The following is a 23,627-nucleotide window of genomic DNA, read 5'->3' as shown; positions in this document are numbered from 1 at the left end:
TTAGGTGAATCAAACCAGGAGAATTCCCAAGGAGAGAAAAACTACAGGGGTACCTTTAGAGATAAGAGATCCCATTCAAGGGGAAGGTTTGTAGGGAGAAGTTCAGAGTCTTTCAAGTGTTTCAAATGCCACCAATGTGAACACATGGCTTCAAAGTGTCCTGAGAAGGCAAATTCAAGTTCTCAAAGGGATATGAGAACAAATTTGGTCAGAGAGGAAGACTGTCAAAGTGCCAACTCTCCTCGATCATGTCCAGCACTAGAACAAGGGGAAGTACTCTTGATGAGGAGGACATTGCTCAAGGTACCATGGCTACTAGAACCACCACAAAAGAAGATCCCGTTCAAAACTACATGCAAAATGGGAGGTAAAGTGTGCAAAGTAGTAATTAATTATGGTTCTACTGACATGTTGATTTCTTATGAAGCTGTAGAGAAGTTGAAATTAAGTAGGGTGCCACAACCAACCCCTTGTAAGGTGTCATGGCTCACTAAGGGGCAGCATACCATCATTGTAGAACAAGCATGGGTGGAGTTTCAAATAGGAAACTATAAAGACAGGGTATGTTGTGATATAGTACCCATGGATGCTCGCCACTTTTTCTTAGGGAGGCCCTGACAGTATGGCCTTGAAGCCTATCATGATGGGAAAAGAAATACCTACACCATCTTGCATAAAGGAGAAAGGATAACCCTATTACCCCTTCCTAATAACCTTGAAGAACAGAAAGACCCTAAGTTCATGTTTATGAGAGGAAAATAATTTATAGAGGCCCTAAAGGAGGACATCCCTTACTATGCTCTAGTGATTCTACCTAAACAAGATTCAAAAAAGGCAATGAAAGAGAAGGTAGAACCAAGAAGTGAAGTAGGTCCAAAGGAGGTAAGAGACTTGTTGGATAAATACAAGCATATTGTGACCAAAGAGATGCCAAATGCCCTACCTCCTGTCAAAGAAATTAGCCATAACATAGACCTAATCCTTAGTGCCACTTTGCCAAATCAAGCTTCATACAAATTAACACCTCAACAAAATGAAGACATAGCCAAGTCGATTAAAGAATTGTTGGAAAAAGGGCTAGCCAAGTCAATTCAAGAATTGTTGGAAAAAGGGCTAATAACCAAGAGTTTGAGTCCTTGTGCAGTTCTTGCCTTATTGGCCTGAAAAAAGGAAGGAACTTAAAGATTATGCATAGCTCAAGGGCCATTAATAAGATTACAATTAGGTATATGTTCCCTATGCCTAGAATTGAAGACTTGCTTTATTGTTGGGAGGTCCTAGATACTATTCAAAGGTGGGTTTGAAAAGTGGATGCCACCAAATTAGGATAAGGGCTGGAGATGAGTGGAAGATTGCAATTAAAACAAATGAGGGATTCCTTTTGGCTTGACAAATGCACCAAGCACTTTCATGAGACTCATGAATGAAGTGCTTAAACCTTTTCTTGGCAAATTTGTGATAGTTTATTTAAATGACACCCTAATTTCTAGTAAGACTAGGGATGAACATCTAAGGCATTTGGATTTGGTTTAAAAAAGATTATCTGGATGAGCAATTCCTAAGCAATTTGGAGAAGGATGTCTTTATGTAGGAGGAGTTGGTTAATTTGGGTTTTTTGATATCGGGAGGAAACCTAAAGATGGATCTAGATAAGGTGCAAGCTATATTGAATTGGCCCTCTCCAAGGACCATGACTGAGGTGAGAAGCTTTCATGGACTTGCCACTTTCTATAGGAAGTTCATGAAGGGCTTCAGTCATATTTGTGCCCCAATCTTAGAGACTGTTAGGGGAGGACAAAAGTGCAGATTTGTGTGGACCAAGGAGGCAAAGGAAGCTTTTCAAATTCTTAAACAAAAGGTATCAAAACAACATGTACTTGTTTTTCTAGATTTCCAAAAGGTTTTTACAATAAAATGTGATGCATTCAATATAACCATAGGTGCATTTTTGAGTCAAGAAGGAAGACCCATTGACTTTTTGAGTGAGAAAATTAATGAGGCTAAGAGGAAATACTCCTCTAATGATTTTCAAATGTATGCTCTAGTCCAAGTGCCAAAGAAGTGGAGGCATTACTTCTTGCCAAAGGAATTTGATGTTTTCACTGACAATCAAGCTCTTAGTTTTCTAAATAGGCCGTAGGCACATGAAATGAGTGGAGTCCATTCAGGCCTATACATTCACAATTAAACACAAAAAAGGGGTTACCAATAATGTGGCTAGTGCTTTAAGTAGGAATACTTTGACTGTGCAAGAAGTAAGGTTGTAAAGTGTGGGGATTGATTCCTTGAAGAATATGTACAATGGAGATGAAGACTTTAATGAGATCTACAAGGTTTGCACTAAATTTTCTGATGCATATCATGTTGAGTATTCTGATTTCTCAATTCAAAATGGTCTATTATTTTAAGGTCACCGATTATGTATCTTGAGTTGCTCTATGAGAGAAAACATCATTAGGGAAAAACATTGTAGCAGTATGAGTGGATATTTTGGGTTGGACAAGACCCTAGAGCAGGTAAGGAGGTTTTACTTTTGGCTCAAGATGCAAGGAGATGTCAGAAAGTTTATTGAGACTTGTACCATTTGTTAGAAAGCCAAGGGAACATCAACCAATGCAAGCCTATATCAACCACTGCCCATTCCTACAAGACCTTGGGAAAGTTGCAGTATGGATTTTGTCATGGGGCTACCAAGATATCAAAAGGAGTTTGATAGCATATATGTAGTGGTGGATAGGTTTAGTAAAGTGACACATTTTCCGCCATACAAAAGCACAAGTGATGCCACATGTATAGCCAACTTTTTTTTCAAGGAGATGGTGAGGATACATGGACTACCCCAAACAATTGTGTATGATTGAGATGCAAAGTTTATTGGCCACTTCTAGAGGACCTTATGGAAAAGATTATGTACCAATCTAAGCTTCAGTTTTGCGTACCACCCACAAATAGATGGGAAAACTAAAGTGGTGAATAGATCCTTAGGGAATTTATTGAGATGCTTGACTAAACAATATGGAGAAAAGTGGGATTCTATCTTTCCACAAGCAGAATTTTCCTTCAATGAATCAGTAAATAGAAGCACTGGTAAGAGCCCTTTCCAAATAGTGTATGGTCAGAATCCTATAGGGGTGTTGGAATTAAGAGATCTTCCTTAAGATGAATTGGCAAGTGCCCATGGAGAACAATTTGCAGACCGTATAAAGGAGCTCCACGATCAAGTTAGAAAAAAGCACTACAAAAGACTTTTGAAAAGTACAAAGAAATTGCAGATAAGGAGGAGAGATGCACAGTTGCAGGTAGGAGACTTGGTGTGGACCTCAAGAAAGAAAGGTTGCCTAAAGGGAAGTATACCAAACTAATGATGAATAAAGTGGGCCCTTGCAAGGTGTTGAAGAAACATGGCCCTAATGCCTATTAAATTGAACTCTCCTCACACCTTGGCATTTCTCCTATATTAACAATTTCTGATCTAACACCCTACAAGGGAGATGTGAATGTAGGTTCAAAGGTGTAGGTTGAAGAATTAGAAGAGGCTATTGCAGATTTTTCACAGCATGAGCCAAAGAGACCTGAAAGGATCTTGGATACAAAGATCATTAAGAAGACAAGGAATAACAGACAATAAGTATCTCATCAAGTGGGTAGGATACCTTGATCACGAAGCTGTGTGGATGGATGAATCCGAGCTGAAGAAGCATGGTACAAGCTTTAAAGACCTTATCTCAAGAGGACTTGAGATCAAACCACCCAAGGAGTATGGTGCAGGGGCACCCCTCCTAGATGCTACAGGGTAGGCTAAAATGATTCAAGCTACAATAAGGATCAATGGATCCATGTATGAGCCCATCTTGCAAGGCCATTGGACACAAGGTGTAAGTATAAACCTTGGGTCAAACTTGGTCAAAAGGGCATGATGTAATTTTTTCAATGTTGGCATAGTCTTAGGTGTAGGTAGTCATTTTGGATCCCCATTAAGTCTTTAGAACAAAGATTGATGCAAAAGTTGTAAAAGATGTAAATGTTGTTGATGTTGCACAATGCAACATTGACAACTTTTGAGCAAAACTTGCAAACTACCCTCCCAACGGTAATTTGAATTCAAAAGGCAATTTTAACCGTTGGGAAGGGTATATATAGCCTTCTTATGACTGAGGGAAGGTAGAATGATGATTTATGAACGCTGTGGTGAAAATTTGCATAAAAAAAATAGCTTATTGGTGCAATTTCTTTGTTTTTGCATATTGTACGAACATGTATGAATTGGCACATGTGATCAATGTCCATGGTAGGATAGTACTTTCCTTAGCTATCATTTGCATTTGGTCTCATTGTCTGGTGTGGAGAAACAAGGGAGAAATCTTGGGTTTTCTATAAGCAGTCACCAAACCCTCATTACCATAAGGGTTTCTAATAAAAATGGCCCCAACTTGACTTTTCAAGGGTTGGATCCGTACGACTCTTTGTGAGAAGCAAGTAGGGTCAATGTTCTTATGGATTTCAAAGGCCTAGCACTGGAAAACATTGTTTACTTTTTTTAAGAGCAAGCCCTAGACCTAACATCCCTATTTGCTCTAGTAGGAATCAACAAAAAATGTTACAATGAACAAAATACAGTTCAGAGATCCAATCTAAAGGTGAATTTGGAGTCAGAATATGTGTTGGGAGATGTCTAAATGATTAGGCAAGATGGAACATCCCATTTGCTACCAGTTGCTTTGTAATTTGAGCCTAATTAGCCCTATTAGGCTTGTCAACACAATAGGGGTTTAGGGGGTATGCAGAGTGAGTTTGACCTTGATCTTTTGAAATCCTGTAGAACTTTGAAATGGGAATTCAGATTGTATATTTGTTCAAAGGGTTGTGCGAGAGATTTCAAAGTTAAGTTCCAAAAACCTGTTAGGGCGACCTAATTGTTGTAGGCCTATCCACTAGCCCAATGAGGGTTACAAGCATTGTGAAACTTTGGGAGTCCAACAAGTGGATGATTCTCTAGTCATTAGTCATTCTAAAGGTGTCGAAGGTGGTTATTTTCTTTTGCTTGGCGTTTGGGGGATATATCCATGTTTTGCCCATGATTAGGGAATTGGGTCTAAACACAAAACTTGCCTTATGTGGATCCTTCTATAGGATGGTTAGTGGGGTCTCTTATGACAGTTTGAGTTAGGTACATGAAGTTGGGATAGTAATTCAGCGACTGAAGCAAAGGAGTTTAGAGGTGAACATTTGACAACGATTTTGTTAAAAGGCCCATAACCACACTTTTTACAATGCTCCCTACATCATGATTGGATATTGATACATATAAATGACAATAGAAATGAATCAAAACAGATTGATAGTTTAGATTTATACTTGAAAATGATAATTAGATTATCGTGGGTGATAAGTAATAATTGTAATCAATATAATGATATGATATTTAATATGTATGTATATGCATTAATATACACAATGTATATTGATGTATATACATGCATATAATCTATAGATCATTATATTGATTTTATCATCCATTGTTTATTTGATTGAAGCTATAATTTAAATAGTCTCTCTTCGCTAGGGAAGATAAAATCTATCCAAGTATAGATCATAACAATATCACCTTACTCGTGATATCAAATGATATGATATGCTTAAGAATATCAAGTCACACGACATTCTTCATAACACAAATATCCATACGAAATGTGCACTGACATCAAGTCTCGTGATGTCTACCATAAAAATCATGGTAGATCCATGGATACAATATCCACCATGATAAATCTTTTAAGGATCATAATGATCTTCAAATGATATCAAGTCTCATGATATCTATCAAATGTCCACGAGACACTAACTTTCATGACATGTCTATGGATATCAAGTTACATGATATCCATCACGATAGTGAAGTAAATCATTGTAAAGTTATTGCCTTACAATGTCAATTACATGTGCTTATTATTTGAAAAATTTGTCACCTTTCAATAATGTCCATAGGGGCCCATAAAGTCATGGAGTCACACACATGACAACAAAAGAGTTTACACATTAAAAGTCTTTTTATATATTAGTACAAATAAATAATAATTTTGAGACTCAATCTCAAGTTTGACTTACATTTTCAACCATTCCAAGTTTATTCCAAAAATGTTCAACTTTTACCTTGGGTAGGGGTTTGGTGAGAATGTCTGTTGTCTGATCACTTGTACTGATATACTCTAATTGAATCACATTCCTTTCTACCATATGTCTTTAACATATTGATAAGGAATCTTAATGTGTTTTGATCTATCATGGAACATTAGATTCATTGAATGCTTGATGCAACTCTAATTATCACAACGGATAATTGTAGGATTCAGGGACTAACCAAATAGGTTCCCACAAGAAATTTCCTAAGCCATACTACTTCTCTTTCTCCAATAGAGGCTCCAATGTATTCAGTTTTTGTAGAGCTTTAAGCAATTGATGACCATTTCCTGCTGATCCATGAGATCATAGCTGATCCTAAATTGAAGCAACATCCTGATGTGCTTTTCCATCTAGTTACACTTCCTGCCCAATTTGAGTTAGAGTATCCATGTAGGTCTAGGTCTATATTTTTGTATTTAAGACCATATCCAATTGTACCTCGAAGGTTTCTTAGAATATGTTTTGCAACAACAAGGTTTTCTCCTTAGGTTCGCACAAGAACTAGCTAAGAGCATTCACTGTGTAACATCTATCCGTTCTTGTGTTGACCAAATACATTAGTGATCCAATTATTTGTCCATAGAGAGTAATATCTGGCATCTGCAAACTTTGATTCTGTTGCTGCTTCCTTCAATTTGTGCAAATTAGTTTCCATGGGTGTAGACATGGGTCTATAGTCCAACATTCCAAATTTCTTTAGAATGTCAATAGTATACTTTCCTTGATTAAGAGTGGTGCCATCTAATTTCTGCCAGACTTCTAACCCAAGAAAGTAATATAAAATGTCTAAATCCTTCATGTCAAATTTTGTAGCTAGATCTCTCTTACACTGAAAGAGTAGGCGATCTTCCCTTGTAATTAGCAGGTCATCAACATATAAAATAAGTATTAACATATTACCATTAATTACCTTAAAGTAGAGGTTTTAATTTGCATCATTCTTGGAAAAATCTAGTCCCACAAGATAGTGATCAATCCTCTCGTACCAAGCTTAGGGGGCTTGTTTAAATCCATATAAAATTTTGTTTAATTTGCATATATGTGATTCAACATTATGTATGACAAAACCTTTAGGTTGCTCTAAATAGATTTTTTTCTTTAGTCGTTCAATTCGGGAATGTAGTCTTCACATCCATTTGATGGATTTTCCATCCTTTAGACATTGCAATAGCTATCACTGCTCTGGTAGAGGTATAACATGCAACATGTGCAAAAGTATCTTCATAATCAATACCTTCTTTCTATGAGAAACCATTGACAACAAACCGGGCCTTGTGTTTCTCAATATTGCCATCTGCAACATGTTTGATCTTAAACACAAGGGCCATTTTGAAGAAACAACAGATTTTCCTTTTGGTCTTGGCACTATGTCCCACACATCATTCTTTACAATGGACGGATACTCTTTTACCTCAGCATCTTTCCATACTTGATGTTTAAGAGCTTCTTCAACATAGGTAGGTTCTGATTTTATGATCTCACTCATCAAGGCAACATAGCTAGAAAATTTGTGGGGTCCCTTACTTTCTCTGAAAGTTCCTTTGAGTGGTGCATAATTTTCAGCTTTTTGAATTATCTTTTTGGCCCAAAGTGGTCTCTTTTTGTTATTATTAGGTTCATCTACTAGAATGGTCTGATTTTCATTTATAGTTTGTTTGGGAGGCTCCCTCTGAACCTCAAGAGCATGATCCTTCTCCATATCTTTAGGAGGATCTTGAATTTCTATCTCATGAGAGCTCTTGGATATTCTGAAAGCAATGTCTTCCTTCAAGATGATATATGTGCTCATTTCAATCAATCTTTGTCCAAGTATGTATATTCTGTAGGCTTTAGATGTCTCACTGTAGCTCACAAATATTCCTTTCTTGCTTATGGGTTCTAACTTAGACCCCTTTTTTAAGGCAAATGAATGTAGACAAGACACCCAAATATCCTTCGATGACTTATGTCAAGTTTGATAGCGGTGGATTCTTGTTCATGATTTTTTAAATCAAGGAGTGAGGGAGGTCATCTATTTTGACTGTAGACAGCTGTCCTAGAGGTTTCATCCCAAAATGAAGTTTCTATGTTTTGATCGTACAACATGGCTGTAGCAGCTTCTACAATGGTCCTTTTCTTTCTTTCAACAACTCCATTTTGTTGTGGATTATAAGGAACAATAAACTCCCTCTTGATTCAAGCATTCATATAAAATTATTTAAATTTTTTTGACGTGTATTCCCTCCCATTATTTGTTCTTAGTGTTTTGACTTTCTTCTCGGACATGTTTTCTGCAAGAGCTTTGAATTCCTTGAACCTTTTAAGGATTTCCTCAAACTCTTTATACTTAAGAAAGTATATCCAAGTTTTCCTAGAGAAATCATCTACACAAATTATATAGTAAAGAATCCTCCCATGGAGGTTACAAACACCGGTCTACACAAATGAGAATGGACTAGTTCTAGTACATTTTGAGTTTTTCTAATACTATTTTGAAAAGTCCGTATCCTTTCCTAGAGCAAACCTTTGCGTGCTCCTTCATGTGTTTGATATAGTTTGGGCAACCCAGTCACCATTTTCTCTATTGAAGTTAGAGTGCAAAACTGAAGATGCCTTAGTCTTCTATGCCAAATTTCATTTGAGTTAGAAGTCTCATGGATTAGGGCATGATTTGAATCAGTGCAAAGTTTGTATAAACATCCTTGATTATTCCTATAGTATGTGCTTTCTTTACAGTGGAATTCTTTGGCCGTGCCAAAAGTTTTCCAGCTATGAAGGTTACTCTAGAGTCTATACCCTTTGTCTTTAAGTGTAGAAATGAAGACTAGGTTTATTTTTATCTTTGGTATAAATAATACTCCAGTGAGTTGAAGGGATATGCCTATTTCAAATTGATGGTGCAGGTTTATCCCCTTTACTGGATAGTCAGAATCATCCTCAATAGCTAGTTCTTCGTTAGATTCTTCTACCAAAGTGTCTAGATGTTCTCTAAATCCCATAATATGTCGTGAGGATCCACTATCAATCACCCATGTGTTGAGGTTATTTGAAACTTGGTTTGATAAGTCTGAATGGAAAATAAGTTTCTTTGAATAATGTTCTGTATTAGCTTTTCCAACTTCAGCAAAAGAGGCTTGTTGTTTTGTTCTATCAGGGCACTTGATAAAATAATGTCCATATTGATCACATCTGAAACATTGTATTTGAGATATATCCTTCCTCTTCTTAGAAGAGCCTTTTCCATATGTATTTTTCTTCCTTTTGAAAATTTTCTTCTTTCCTTTCTTGTGAGAGTTGTTTAATAAATGGATGTCTTCGTTTATAACATTTTGATTGTTTCCTCTGGTGATCAGCCTAGATTCTTCTTGTAAGCAATCTGTTTTCAACCTATCAAATTTAGGGAGTTTTGACTGTGCACTTATTCCTTGAATAAATGATTCCCATGATGTTGGAAGGCCACCTAGAGCTATTAATGTTAATTCTCTACTGTCAATCTGATTACCAACTATTGAAAAGTTGATATCTCAATTTGGTGATCCTCATAAAACATGCTGTGACAGATTCTCCCTTATTCATTTTCACATGGTGAAGTTGTCTTTTCAATGCAAGGATTTTGCTAGTGTTGGTTTTTTTCGTATCTATTTTCAAGAGAGTTGAACATTTGATATACAGTATCACATTTTGATAGAATAGGAACTATATGGTCCCTAATTGCATCCATAATTACTTTCATAGCCTTTTAATTGTTCTTGATCCATTGAGTTTTGTCAGGATCATATTTTGGTATGATACTTCATCACTGATCAATGTCAACTGCTGAATATATTAAAGAACTAAAGAATATATACTATAGAAATTCACGGTCCAAGATATGCATCCTGGATGAATGCATCCAGATGAAGCATCTGATCCAGATGCGCAGGGGCAGGGCATGCATCCTGCAACTACGTGTACAAGCTTATCCCAATTTCAGCATATGTCAAACCATCTTCATAGTTAAGAAAAAACAGTAAAAGATGCATACTTGATCTAAAACATGTATCAAACTGTACATAATAACAGAGAATTGAAGTCAAGAGCATTGTTTCTTCTTAAAGATTTTTGCTTTCCACTCAGCTTGGATAGAATATTTAAAATTTCACGAAGTTTCCAAATTAGTGACAATGATTAAAATTTCTTGACATTGATACTCAATTCATACTGGTACAGTATTATCTGGGACTGGCTGACCAGATTGCAACACAGTCCAGTTAGCTCATTTGCATTTGTTGAATAATTCAGAAGATCCAGTAAATGATTCAGGGACCACATACCAGAGCTGGTCTATAACAGTAACATCTTGTGAATGATATTGTTATATTTTCTATGTACAACCAAAACAACTTAGAAGGTTCCCCAGTTCATTGATATAATGATATTAATACTTGGGCTGTTACAGATCTGTTTCTTTGGGTGTATGCTGAACATGCTGATGTTATGAAAGGGTTAACTTGAAAATGAATTTTTACATAACTTTTTGATCAGTAATTGATCCAAAACCTCTATCAGGGAATGTTTGCTTAGTCCACCCTCAATTACTGAATCATCACTTTTTGTACATGATTAATTGTTTGAGGGGTTTTTTCTTTGACATCAGATACAATTTGATGCGATTAAAAGAAAAAAATCAAGCGATCTTTCTCTGCAGATAAGAAAATTGTGAACAATATTATAATATTACTGCTTATAAGTGACACAGTAGTTCAAATTGCTTTAGTTTTGTAAATTTCAGCTTTTCAAGCAGTTGATAAACTATTTTTATGTTGCATATTGAGGTCCTCTGTTTACAAATTAACTATTCAAATCTCAAATATGATTTTAACAAATGTCATTGGTTGACAGGGGAAGAAATTAGAGGGAATGTTGAAATGGGGACTAATATTGAAACTGTAGTAGAGAAATATGAAATTGAGGTCTGGGAATTTCTTGAAATGTTGAGGAGTGCCTCTGATTACAATGCTGAAGAATCTAAGTCTCGTGGATGGAAAGTAAACTCTGAATGACCTTTTGTCATGTCAATCTTTTGCCTTTTTCATTTTGAACACATGGCTGCCATGAAATATATTATTTTATTTGTAAACACTTGTATTTCTTTCTTATTGATGAATCATGGAAAAGATTATATCACGTAGAAGTTGCTATTTGGAAAACAAAAATGTATCTGATGTGAAATGAGGCTTTCCTTAAATATGCTTATAAAGCTGTTACAACTCAAATCATTTTTTTATTATATGTTTTTGATTTGGTATGTAGAATTTTTTATTAATTTGAATGTCATTTACAAAAACAGGTGCATGATATCTGGCACCTGCCTCTGGTTGTTTAAAGTAAAGGCCTGGAAGAAATATTGAAATCAGTCTTATCACAATCAAAGATACTGCCCTTCTTTACCATAGATTCATAGGCAGAAAACAATTATAAAAGGCTTAGATAAATTATATCTGATGCAACATCACAACTTACTAAATCTTTGCATAACAAGAAAATATTAGATGCCAGCAGGCGCCAATCCAGATACAGTAAGAATATTCAAATAAAATGGAAAGTGGACAATAAAAATTAACCATTACTATTGTAACTGGATGTTATTTCTTTCTTGAATATCATTACTGTATTTTAAACATCAGCAAATATTACGTATCTATCATTTGGCTATATAACTTAATTGTTATGACAAGTTTCTTAATAAAATATATGAGTAGATATAATGGCCTAAATGCTAAAGATTAAAACATTGTGTGGTTAATGGAAACTATGCTCTAATATTTCCCTTTAGTGTCCATTTAGATAAACTCATCAAGGTAACACCTTGGAACTATTTAACTCATCTAAAGTATTGATAGAGCATGTCTTTGTCTTTTCTTGCATCAATCTTGGAAATGGGTTTGTTGGTTCTGTAAATTTTTTTGAGAGCTTTATTTTAGGGGAACAAAGTAGCTATATCAAATTTATTTACAGGACTTAAATAAACACAATTTATATAAACCTCTCCTCAAGCATAAAAGCAAATTGATCAAGAAAAATATATTTAGCTGCACAATTAAATTACTGCCATGATATCGTAGTCTTGTATGTGTTAAGGTTTAAAACAGAACAATAGGAATGCAATAAACAGAAAATCTGAAAAACATACAAACAGATGACTCAAAGATTTACCTGGGGAAAACCTTCCAACTCAAGGTAAAAACCCACCCGCACCTGAAAAGTAGATCCTCTGTTGTATGTTCTCAAAACAAATACAAAAGTTTCTTGCTTATGATTGATGGCACTAAACAGTCAATCCATAAGCCTTCCATCTCAGTTGAACATTTTAGCTACACAAAAACAACATATCATATGCTACTAGGATCTCACAGATATTTCTGACATACAAGATATGTACAGAAGAATTCTGTATTTTATATCAGACACATAACTGAGATGGAAGCTGCATATTCAACACATAAATCACCAGTAGAAGCATATAGATCACCATCTTCTTTATCTGAAGAATGAAAACATCTGCTGTAAAAATTCATGTAAACTGATCTTATTTCAATCACTGTCTTCTCTATCATACAACAAAATTGTTCTTCAGACACAGGAATCATAAATACTACATATGCTGAAGTCTCTCACTATTCTGAGAATTACTGACCATACAATAATACTTAGTTACTGGTTTGAGTTTGATTCGATGTTCGAGTTCAAAGAACCGGTTTCCTGGTGTGTCAAAATTTGGAAAGCGGTTTGAGTTCGTTCGTACAAAAACATGTAAAAATTATGTATATTCATATTTATGAAGTCTATAAGCATAAGTCAAAATTAGGATGTCACATAGTATCATACAATCAACCACCTATTTGCTCTTTCTCAACACAAAATAACTTACTTGTACACCACAAATGAGTCTTAGAAGCCAGCATACACCATTTACATTCACTTTAGGGTTTAGGAACTCAAAAATTATAAATATGTCCAAAAAAATGACTTAAATGCTGTCCGTGAGGCCCAGTTCAACACAGTTCCCTGCAAATTCAATCTGTTTTTGACCAATTCACCATAGTTCTTTTTACTTGGGACCAATTTGAACTTGATTGCCTCAAACCAAAGGCAGACGTATTTTTGACGAATTGGACCTGGACCAGGTACTGGTTCAAACCCAGACCTGGTCTGAATGCCATACCAGCGAACGAGGGTAACTAAGCAATAATGTAACATCCAGTTATGCAACGGTGCAACCAATACTCAACAACCTGCGATAGTCTTATCTGAGGAAAACAAAAGGGACAACCATTACATTATAATGAATTGACAGGAGTTATGATGTACAAGATGTTTCCAAATCATAGCAACATATGAGCCACAATGCTAACTCATCTCGCTCCCAATTTGTGAAGGAATACAAGGGACAAACATAACTGATTATACAAGATGCTCAATACACACTCAACCACTCAGCTCTTGATGGAAACACACATGCACCCAGCTTCTGATGGAAACAAACAAACATACATACATACATAACTCCCAGCTCTCAATAACACTCATTGTAATGTTCTTGTTATAAAATAAATAAATTATCAAACTATTGTTAATGGGCCGATTGATTTCGGACCCATTTTTATTTTTGTTTCCGTAGTTTGTCACCGTTGTCTACCTTTGTACACCCTTGGAAAGTTTCCCAACGGGTATTTAAGCACGGCTTGTAGTTAGTCTTTAGGTATGCATTTTTATTTGGATTATTTCTATGCATTGCGAATTCCTGTTGGAGTTTTCTGTTGATCGCCATTTCGGAAGTGAAAGACCTACCCTGTTTCGGTGGGATTCAACCCTCACCCTATTCCGTCACCTGTAACACTTTGCTCGGATTTGGCAAGTCAGAGCATCATCATATTGTGAATATCTATTGTGTTGGTTTGATCTACTCTTTTGTTCGGTGTATTTCCATTTGTTGTTTATTTGCATAAAATCTTGCTATTTGTTCACACTATCTGTTAGTTTGCAAAACTCTCTGTGCACCACCCTACGAATTCTAACCTTCCATCTCCTGTCATCATCGTACACTTTACGACCTCCCGTTCTCACCATCCATTTCGTCACTCCTTCATCGTACGATCCTCCTAAGACCACCATACGATCATCTAGTTTGACCGTACGGCCTTCTGCACTCCCCACAGTTGTTGGTGTACGACATATCCATTATACGACCCTCCAGGTGTCTTCATCGTACAGCCACCTCACTTTCACTCACCTCCGTACGGCTCACCCTCCAATTGCAAGTTGTACGGTCCTTAGTGCCTCTTCTCTATACACCGTACGAACTCTATTTGTCCACCGTACACACATCGTACGACCCTCACAACTCCTGTACGGACTCTTCCATACCTCTCCTGCATATAACTCCCACTGTACGACCACTTGAGACACCCTCTACCACTGTACGGGTCCAATTCTATGAACTACAAACAAAAAAATTGCTCCAGTCAGATTGTACAACACATTCCTAGGGCGGAACATTACAGTGGTATCAGAGCGCTTCAATTCTGCCAGCCTGTGAATAGTGAATGAGAGTTTATAGCCGAAAGAGACAAAGAACCCATTCCGTTGATAGAATAGTTGCTGAATCGGAACCAACAACTGTTGAACTCGTGGCACTACTGAGAGAACTTGCAAAGAATTAGGCATAGATCACCGATACTCAGCGACTCATGGAAGAGACTCTCAAAAAGTTGGTAGACAATAAAATATCCAGAGAACAAAATGTTCATAGCGCAGACTCGGTGTCAGGTAAAACAAACCCTCATCCAGCACGCTCTCGACCTTCCATGTTGTCTTTTCAGACACCACATGGAGGGAAACAACCAACCTTTGAAGAGATGCAAGAACAACTGAGAGAAAATTGGAAGAATGCGAATTTTGAGGAGAATATATCCTACAAAGATTACGTGAATCTGAGAATGAGATATTTGGGAGGCGGAAACCCAGGATACTTTAATGATGATCTCAGAAGAAAGTTGAGTAAAGTAAATTTGACTCCATTTAACGGATCCGGATCCATATCTGCGCAAGCGTGGGTAATGAAGGCTGATACTTACTTCCAGTAGAATCCTATGCCAGAAGAAGCAATCAAATTTGTGGCGTTGCACTTGGAGGGAGTTGCGCATGAATGGTGGCATCATGGCACCATCACACTGGGGCATGATCAAATAACTACTTACGTGAAATTCACTGAGAGATTGATAGAGCGATTTGATGGTAAAGATTCAGAACTCAATTTCAAAGATTTGGCACAGCTGAGACATTGGATCAGTTGACCGATACATTGTGGAATTTCATAAACTCTTTGTTTTGGTCACAAACATTTCTGAAAGAAGACATATAGTGCTTTTCATGGACGGACTAACAAAACCACTGAAAGGTTGGGTCAAAGGGTTCAATCTTGCCACTCTGTCGGAGGCTATTAAGAAGGCACAGAGCATGGCATCATCATCGACATCATCTTCTCGAAATTACTCACACCCCAAACCATCGGCGTTTTTGAGGGATAGAGATCATAAACCTCCGCCTAGGAAGTTGTCATTGGACGAGAACACGACTTCATAAACCTCCGGAAGTTGTCATTGGACAAATGCCTAGGCAAAGGAAAAATACACTACATTGAAGTCGTGTTCAATGATGAGGACAAATAGGAAGAAACACTCGCCGAAGGCAACCAACATCACGACAACACCAACATGGTTAGTCTGAACCATACGGAAAGGATTGCAGCGTTGGTACGATGCGGAGGGACTATCACCCTTGCCGGTAGCCCGAGGTGCACAGTTTTTCGTGTACGGGGAACCTTTCAAGGACAAAGGTTATGGCGATGCTTTATAGCGGAGCCACTCTACACTTCATTAACTCATCTATGGTCAAGCCAAGAGGTCTACCTACAGAGATGCACACAAGCTTTAAGGTCAAGGTTGCCAGAGGGACACTTCTACCTTGCACGCATCTTGTTCCTCAGCTAAGTATCACAATGGTGAATAACACGGTGACTGAGGATTTCTTCATAGTGGACCTTGATGACATGAAGGTTCTTCTAGGCATACAGTGGATGGAGACACTTGATGAATACACTTAGAGTTTCAAACAGATGGACTTCACTCTTGTTGTCAATGGAAAGAAGGTTCTTCTTCGTGGTATGGAAAATGAAGGTTCGAAGGAAGTTTCTGCACATCGGATGGAGGCAATTTTTCGGTGTGATGACGTTGCGTGGGCTGCACACTGTTTTATCTCAGTGGAACCTATAAAAGGACAACGGACACCTCCACAAGATGATGAACTTAGGATATTTTGAGTAAACATGATAAAGTTTTCGTTGACATTCCTCCTAGCATACTGCCTCATCGAGTGTTTGAACATACTATCGAGTTGGAAGCAGGAGCCAAGCCGGTCATAACCACACCGTACTGCCATCCCAAGAAATTCAAAGATGAGATCGAAAAGACGATTCAAGAATGGCTAGAGAAAGGATGGATCCATCCTAGTTCTAGCCCTTTTGTGTCATCTGTGGTATTGGTCAAAAAGGAGGACAGGACGATGCACATGTGTGTGGACTATCGTGCGTTGAACAAAAAAACAATAAAGAATAGATATCCATTCCAAGGATAGATGAGTTGCTGGATGAATTGCATGGTGCGGTCTATTTTTCAAAAATACATCTCCGTTCCAGATACCATCAGATCCGCATGAGGGAGGAGGATGTAGAAAAGATGGCCTTCCGTTGTCACTATAGACATTATGAGTTTCTGGTCATGCCGTTTGGATTGACAAATGCACCTGCTACATTCCAATCATGCATGAATCACATTTTCAACAAGCAATTGCATAAGTACTTATGGTAATTTTTGATGATCTTCTTATTTATAGTAGGACATGAGAGGAGTACCTGAAGCATCTGAATGAAGTCCTAAGGATCATGGAGGAGCGGTCTTTGTTCGCCAAGCAATCCAAGTGTGAATTTGGTATGACAGAAATATTGTACCTAGGGCATGTTGTTTGTAAATATGGAGTTCAAGTTCATCAGGAGAAGATTCAGGCTATCCTTGATTGGCCTCCCCCAAAATCACTCACGGATTTGCGAAGACTTTTCAGACTGTGTAGTTGTTACCAGAGGTTCGTTAAAGGATTCTCTCAGCTCAGCGCACCCTTAACGGATCTGACAAGAAAGGGGTCTTTCTAGTGGAACGAAAAGACACAAATCATTTTTGATAAATTGAAAGAGGCAATGAGCACTTGTCTCTTACTTGCATTACCCGATTTCACTTGACTGTTTATTTTGGAGTGCGACGCATCCGGAGAAGGCATTGGCACAATATTGATGTAGGATAGACACCCCATACCTTATGAGAGCAGGAAGCTTACACAAACGGAACGCTTATATTCCATCTATGATAAATAAATGTTGGCCATCGTACATGCACTAACCAAGTTTCAACTGTATCTGGTGGGTGCCAAGTTTGTCGTCCGTATGGATCACAATAGTTTGAGATATTTTTTAGAGCAATGGGACTTGAACGAAAGGCAACAAAAATGGGTAGGCAAGGTTCAGGCTTTTGATTTTGAGATTGAATATGTGAAAGGGAAGAACAATGTGGTTGTAGATGCCTTGTCCAAGAAACCCGCGATCTGCTCACTAAACCAGATTTCAACTGACTAGAAGGCACATCTGTTGGTAGAATACTCCAAAACCGCATTTGCTTGTGAGCTAATGGATGGCAACACCCAAGATGATTGGTATAGAGTGGTGGATGACATCATCTACTATAAGAATAGGATATTTTTTGTGCCGAAATCCAAATTAAAGCAAAAAATCTTGAAGGAAGTACATGACTCACCCTTGGTAGGACACCTGAGTTTCGTCAAAACTTATAGAAGTCTCCGAGAGAGGTTTTCATGGAAAGGACCCAAAGGGGATGTGTTTCAGCATGTAAGAGAGTGTGCAGTCTACCAACAAAACAAATCCAAACATACTCTACCTGCTAGATTACTGCAACCTCTACCGATTCCAGAACATAAGTGGGAAAGTATCTCAATGGATTTCATAACAGGGCTTCCCAAGGCGAACGGAAAGGATTTTATTTTTGTGGTGGTTGACAGATTGACAAAGTATGCACACTTCTTCGCCATCCCCTTAGATTTTCAAGCTACAAAAGTTGCCGATTTGTTTTTTAGAGAAGTTTTTTCGTCTGCACAGGTTACCTCGAAACATTGTCAGTGATCGGGATGGGCGATTCATTAGTATCTTTTGGACATAACTATTTCGATTGGCAGGGACAAAATTGTCACCAAGTACTAGTTACCACCCTCAAACAGATGGACAAACAAAGATTGTGAACAAATGGCTTGAAAGTTACCTTTGGAACTACGTTTCGGCACAACAATGGGCGTGGGTCAAATGGATACATCTAGGGGAGTATTGCTACAATACCACGTACCACATGTCCATCGGAATGGCACCATTCAAAGCTTTGTATGGGTACGAACCCCTTTCCTTCATCTACACAATTCTGGGTGACAGTCGCGCATTAAGGGCGAGAGACTGGCTTCAGGAGGGATAGGACATACTCAGATGCTTGAAGGAAAGCTTACAACGGGCACAAAATCAACAGAAGATGTACGTTGACAGACACAGACTGGAGAGGAGTTTCGAAGTAGGGGACTTGGTCTATCTCAGGCTCCAGCCATATCAGCGATCCTCATTGAAGGAAAAAGGAAAGGAAAAATTGAAGCCATGATTTTATGGCCCCTATCGTGTAGTTCGTCGTGTTGGTGATGTTGCGTACAAGTTGGAACTTCCGGAGGGAAGCTTTATTCATAACATATTTCATCTTTCATGCCTGAAAAAGGCCATAGGGCAGAATGTCATGGTTGCCACAAACCTTCCACCAATCAATGAAGAAGGCAAGCTCATCCTGGAACCAGCCGAGATCATTGAAGTACGTGAGAAGACTCTGCGGAACCGTACGGTGAAGGAATATTTGGTGCACTGGAAACACTTGTCATTGGACGACGCGATGTGGGAGGGCGAGCACATTCTCCAACACCTGGCATTGCATTTGCTTGAGGACAAGCAAAAGTTGGGACGGGAGGAATATAATGTTCCCGTTATAAAATAAATAAATTATCAAACTATTGTTAATGGGCCGATTGATCTTGGATCCATTTTTATTTTTGTTTCCATAGTTTGTGTCGCCGTTAGCTACCTTTGTACACCCTCGGGAAGTTTCCGACGAGTATTTAAGCACGGCTTGTAGTTAGTCTTTAAGTATGCATTTTTATTTGGATTATTTCTATGTACTGTGAATTCCTACTGGAGTTCTCTATTGATCACCATTTCGGAAGTGAAAGAACTTCCCTATTTGGTTTTGTCCGGTTTTGTGGGATTCAACCCTCACCCTATTTCATCACCTACAACACTTCGCTTGGATTTGGCAAGTCGGAGCATCATCATATTGCGAATATCTATTGTGTTGGTTTGATCTACTCTTTTGTTCGGTGTATTTCCATTTGTTATTTATCTGCATAAAATCTTGCTATTTGTTCACACTATCTGTTAGTCTACAAAACTCTCTGTGCACCATCCTAAGAATTCCGACCATCCATCTCCAGTCATCATGGTACACCATACGACCTCCTGTTCTCACCATCCATTTTGTCACTCCTTTACCGTATGGTCCTCCTAAGACTACCATACGGCCTTTTGCACTCCCCACGGTTGTTGGTGTATGATAGATCTAATGTACGACCCTCCGGGTGTCTTCACCGTATGGCCACCTCACTTCCACTCACCTCTGTATAGATCACTCCCCAATTGCAAGTTGTATGGTCCTTTGTGCCTCTTCTGTGTACACTGTATGGACTCCATTTGTGGGCCGTACACACACCGTACAACCCTCACAACTCCCATATGGACTCTTCTGTACCTCTCTTGCATATAAGTCCCACTGTACGACCACTTGATACACTCTCTGCCACTGTACGGATCCAATTTTGTGACCTATGAACAAAAAAATTGCTCTAGTCGGATTGTACGGCTATCACATTCCTAGGGTAGAACATTACACTCATCCTGGGCTATACGATAATAGCCAACCTAACCATAATGTGTTTTTCCTTGGAAAATAATTCAATGCTTGAAATAGTCGCATCATTGTGTCACCGTGGAGGCATTGCAATATCATAGGGAAGTTCTGTGAATAATAATCTTTAGCAGATATTAGCTTGTTCAAAAACCGCAACAACTTTCATAGTTGAGCGGAAGTCATAAATACACGAACCAATGAAAATACCACAATGGTGCCAAGTCATATTTATATAGTTGAACAAGCGACGAAGATGCCTGAGGTAATGAAGAGATGGTGCCAAGCCACATATGATTCAACAGAGACCACAATAAGGGGAAAACAATAACAAGTAATAATATGAATCGATTCCAACTGAATGTGAACCAAGAACTCATGAGCTCAAGGAAAACACAGAGAAACTCCAAAGAACACATGCTTAACCATGGGGTAGTTCGATGAAAAGTGTAGGCTAAAAATATGATAGGAGAAGATCATTGTCACAACAAAACTTTACTGTAGGTAGTCTCAGGTAAGAAAATCTCTATCGCAACTATCTAAATTCGACAGTACCGAGAGTTTGAACCCATATTCCACCAAGTTTCCAAGATAAGGATGGTAGGTGAAAGGAGAATGCATTTCTATGGTGAATTTTTTTAAGGCCTTGAATAGGAGGGGAAGGTGACAGAATTATAATTAGTTGTTCCGCAACCCACCCAACGTAGTTTTTAGAGGGTTCAACATAGGGCAGGAGGAATAATCTATGTGGAGGGAATTATGGTTTGGGGCTGGAAGCCAACCTCAATAGTAATTTCTTGTTTAATCTTTCTTTTACATTAATCATCCTGTTACCTTCACCAGTAATCAACCTGCTAGAATTAAAAAAAAGTAAATCCCTCCCCCGCCCCTCCATCCCACAGTTGAGATGCATTTTTCAAGAGGATTATATACATTTCCAAGAAGAGAGGTAGAGGCTTCCCTACCCCAGTAAAGTAGGGCATGTACCTAGTTGTTTCGGATTGGTTTCTTTAAATAGAAAGGATAGATTATACACCCTACTCTATAATGGGGCTCCCTATAATCCCCCAAACCCTCTCATCCCAACTATAGTTGAGCCAATTCCAAAGCCCTCTTCCCTACCACAACGTTATACATAACATGGCCCCTCCCTCTAATGGGGCCCTACTATTCTAAGGTTGAAGGAGTTTTGAATTATCTCATTTCAAATTGAAGATATGGATTTAGATCATATGACTATTTATAGTTTCTTATGGCCAACCTGTTAATGTCAATTCTGTTCCACTACAACATGCAAAATTGAAAACTTAATATTCTAATGGAATAGCAAACCTTCAACCCTTTCTTGAACAAAAACACCTTATATGTTAAATATTGCAAAAAATGATCATTGAGGTGACTCCATGGTTCCTTCAAATGATGAATATTCACTTAGTAGTAAAAATATGATATGTTGGTATCTTGAGGGAATTTTCAATGTTCACTCAGGTCTATCAACTTGACTTACAATAATATGGCTTCACAATGTGCAATAAATATTTAATGACTTCTCCCTTTCTATGAACTTGAACTTACAAATTTAGACTACTTTCTTCTATTATCCTAGGATGCAAGGGTTTGTGAATATCTTCGCAACTCTACTAGGTGTAGTTTGTCATCAACTCCATCCACCTAGTGCAATCTTCTAAGATATGCTTGAAATACATTCATATTACTACCATTTCATTGATTCTATTTATGAATGCAAACCAATGCGCAAGCACTAACGGAAGTTAATCTCATGGTTTTATGCCATTTGACCATGCAAGAAATACTTACAGGCAACAAGAAACTAGTGGTTTGGTCTAAACAAGCACACCAAAGATGATTCCACAATAACTTTTATGCAATCTAAACTAATTAAAGCAAATACTAAGTGCTTGGAAGAAAATCCTATTTTAATTGAGAGATGTAAACAACCATGCAATACTCCAAAGTGATCATAGACATCCATTGTGCAATTACAAAAATGAATAGAGAGAAAATTTAGTACTTCTTTGGCAACAATTCTCCAACATAACTCCTTCGCAATTGATGAGAGAAAACTTTTATACAAGGAGCTTGATTACAATGAATGGCCAAGATTAAATTAGAATCAATAGCGCAAATTGATCCACAAGAGCCCTAATTAGGGCTCCATAAACCCAACTAGCAAATATTAAATGCCCACCCAATCATAATTAAGCACCAACATGTAGACCGATAGAAAAAGTTACATTACTTTTTAAGGACCAATGAGAAAATAGAATAGGCATATAACTATTAGATAAAATGCACCGACAAATAGGCCAATCAAAATGAAACACCACCTTGTAGGCCAATGAGAAAATTATAATGCTTTTATTGGACAATAAGAAAATAGATTAGGTAGAAGTTTGCAAGAGAAGATATCCATCAATGGGGCCAATGAGAAAATAACATGACCTTTATTAACCAATTAGAGAAGAGTGTAGATGACAACTTGTAGAAGAAGGGAATTTGTAGGAAACGCCATTTTTTCAATGAACCAATAAAAAAATGCAACTTGTATATATAGAAAGTCATCCTTGTGAATATTCTTCTCTTATTCTTTCCTCCCTTGGCATATTTAATAAATCGACACATTATGGTGAAGCTCTTCCATTGGGACATTTAGCATGTTCCAATTGGTCAAAAGTGAGTGGGCTTTACCTTAACATGTTCATCTCATAGCCTTGATAAATATTCTTTTCTTTATTCATAAACTTCTACTCTTGGAAAACTTCTCACTACCTTGCCTTGTAGACTTGGTTCTTCTCTTTCATAACTTGTTCCTTGATTTCTTGCACTTTGACTTGCATTTTCTTGATCTTTGATTTGCAAGCATCTTGTTTGTAGTTGACCCTTGAACTTCTTACAACTTGCTGGCTTGAAGCTTTCACATCATGTTTTCTCTTGAAATCCTAGCCATCTATAGCTTTGGTCTTGGACTTGGGGTTTTCACCTTTTCCATCCATGATGACTAACCTACCATACAATATTAGTTAGATCTTGTTTTATTTTATTTTATCAAACTCAATTTTCACGCATGCTCAAATGGAGTAAAGTATACATGTTTATCACTTTCAAGTTGTACTCAGAATTGCAAAAAAGCAAGCATTTTTTATTCATATTGAAATAATATACAATGTTTTTGTATTATTCACCATGATGGTACAATTGATATTTATAAGCATGAACAAAGATGCTGAAAATGAATTTCTCTCACACATTTGACCGTGAGAGTAGTCTCTATCTATTGATATATATTCCTACTCTACTAAAATG

At 37.6% G+C, this 23,627-nt stretch overlaps 1 protein-coding gene across 3 annotated transcripts in view; it reads left to right on the top strand.

Moving 5' to 3' along the window:
• Nucleotides 1–23,627, top strand: part of LOC149552870 (uncharacterized) — a 211,737-nt gene that overhangs the window by 51,782 nt on the left and 136,328 nt on the right. For all 3 annotated transcript variants that reach the window (XM_089788401.1, XM_089788402.1, XM_089788400.1), the window contains exon 3: nucleotides 11,041–11,186. In XM_089788401.1, coding sequence (XP_089644527.1) covers nucleotides 11,041–11,186 — 146 coding nt within the window. The remainder of the gene's footprint in view (nucleotides 1–11,040; nucleotides 11,187–23,627) is intronic.

This window comes from Cupressus sempervirens, chromosome 6, assembly GCF_028749045.1.
Source record: "Cupressus sempervirens isolate cs-2001-9-10 chromosome 6, ASM2874904v1, whole genome shotgun sequence".
NCBI lineage: Eukaryota > Viridiplantae > Streptophyta > Pinopsida > Cupressales > Cupressaceae > Cupressus > Cupressus sempervirens.
This window is presented reverse-complemented; position numbering and strand designations above follow the sequence as displayed.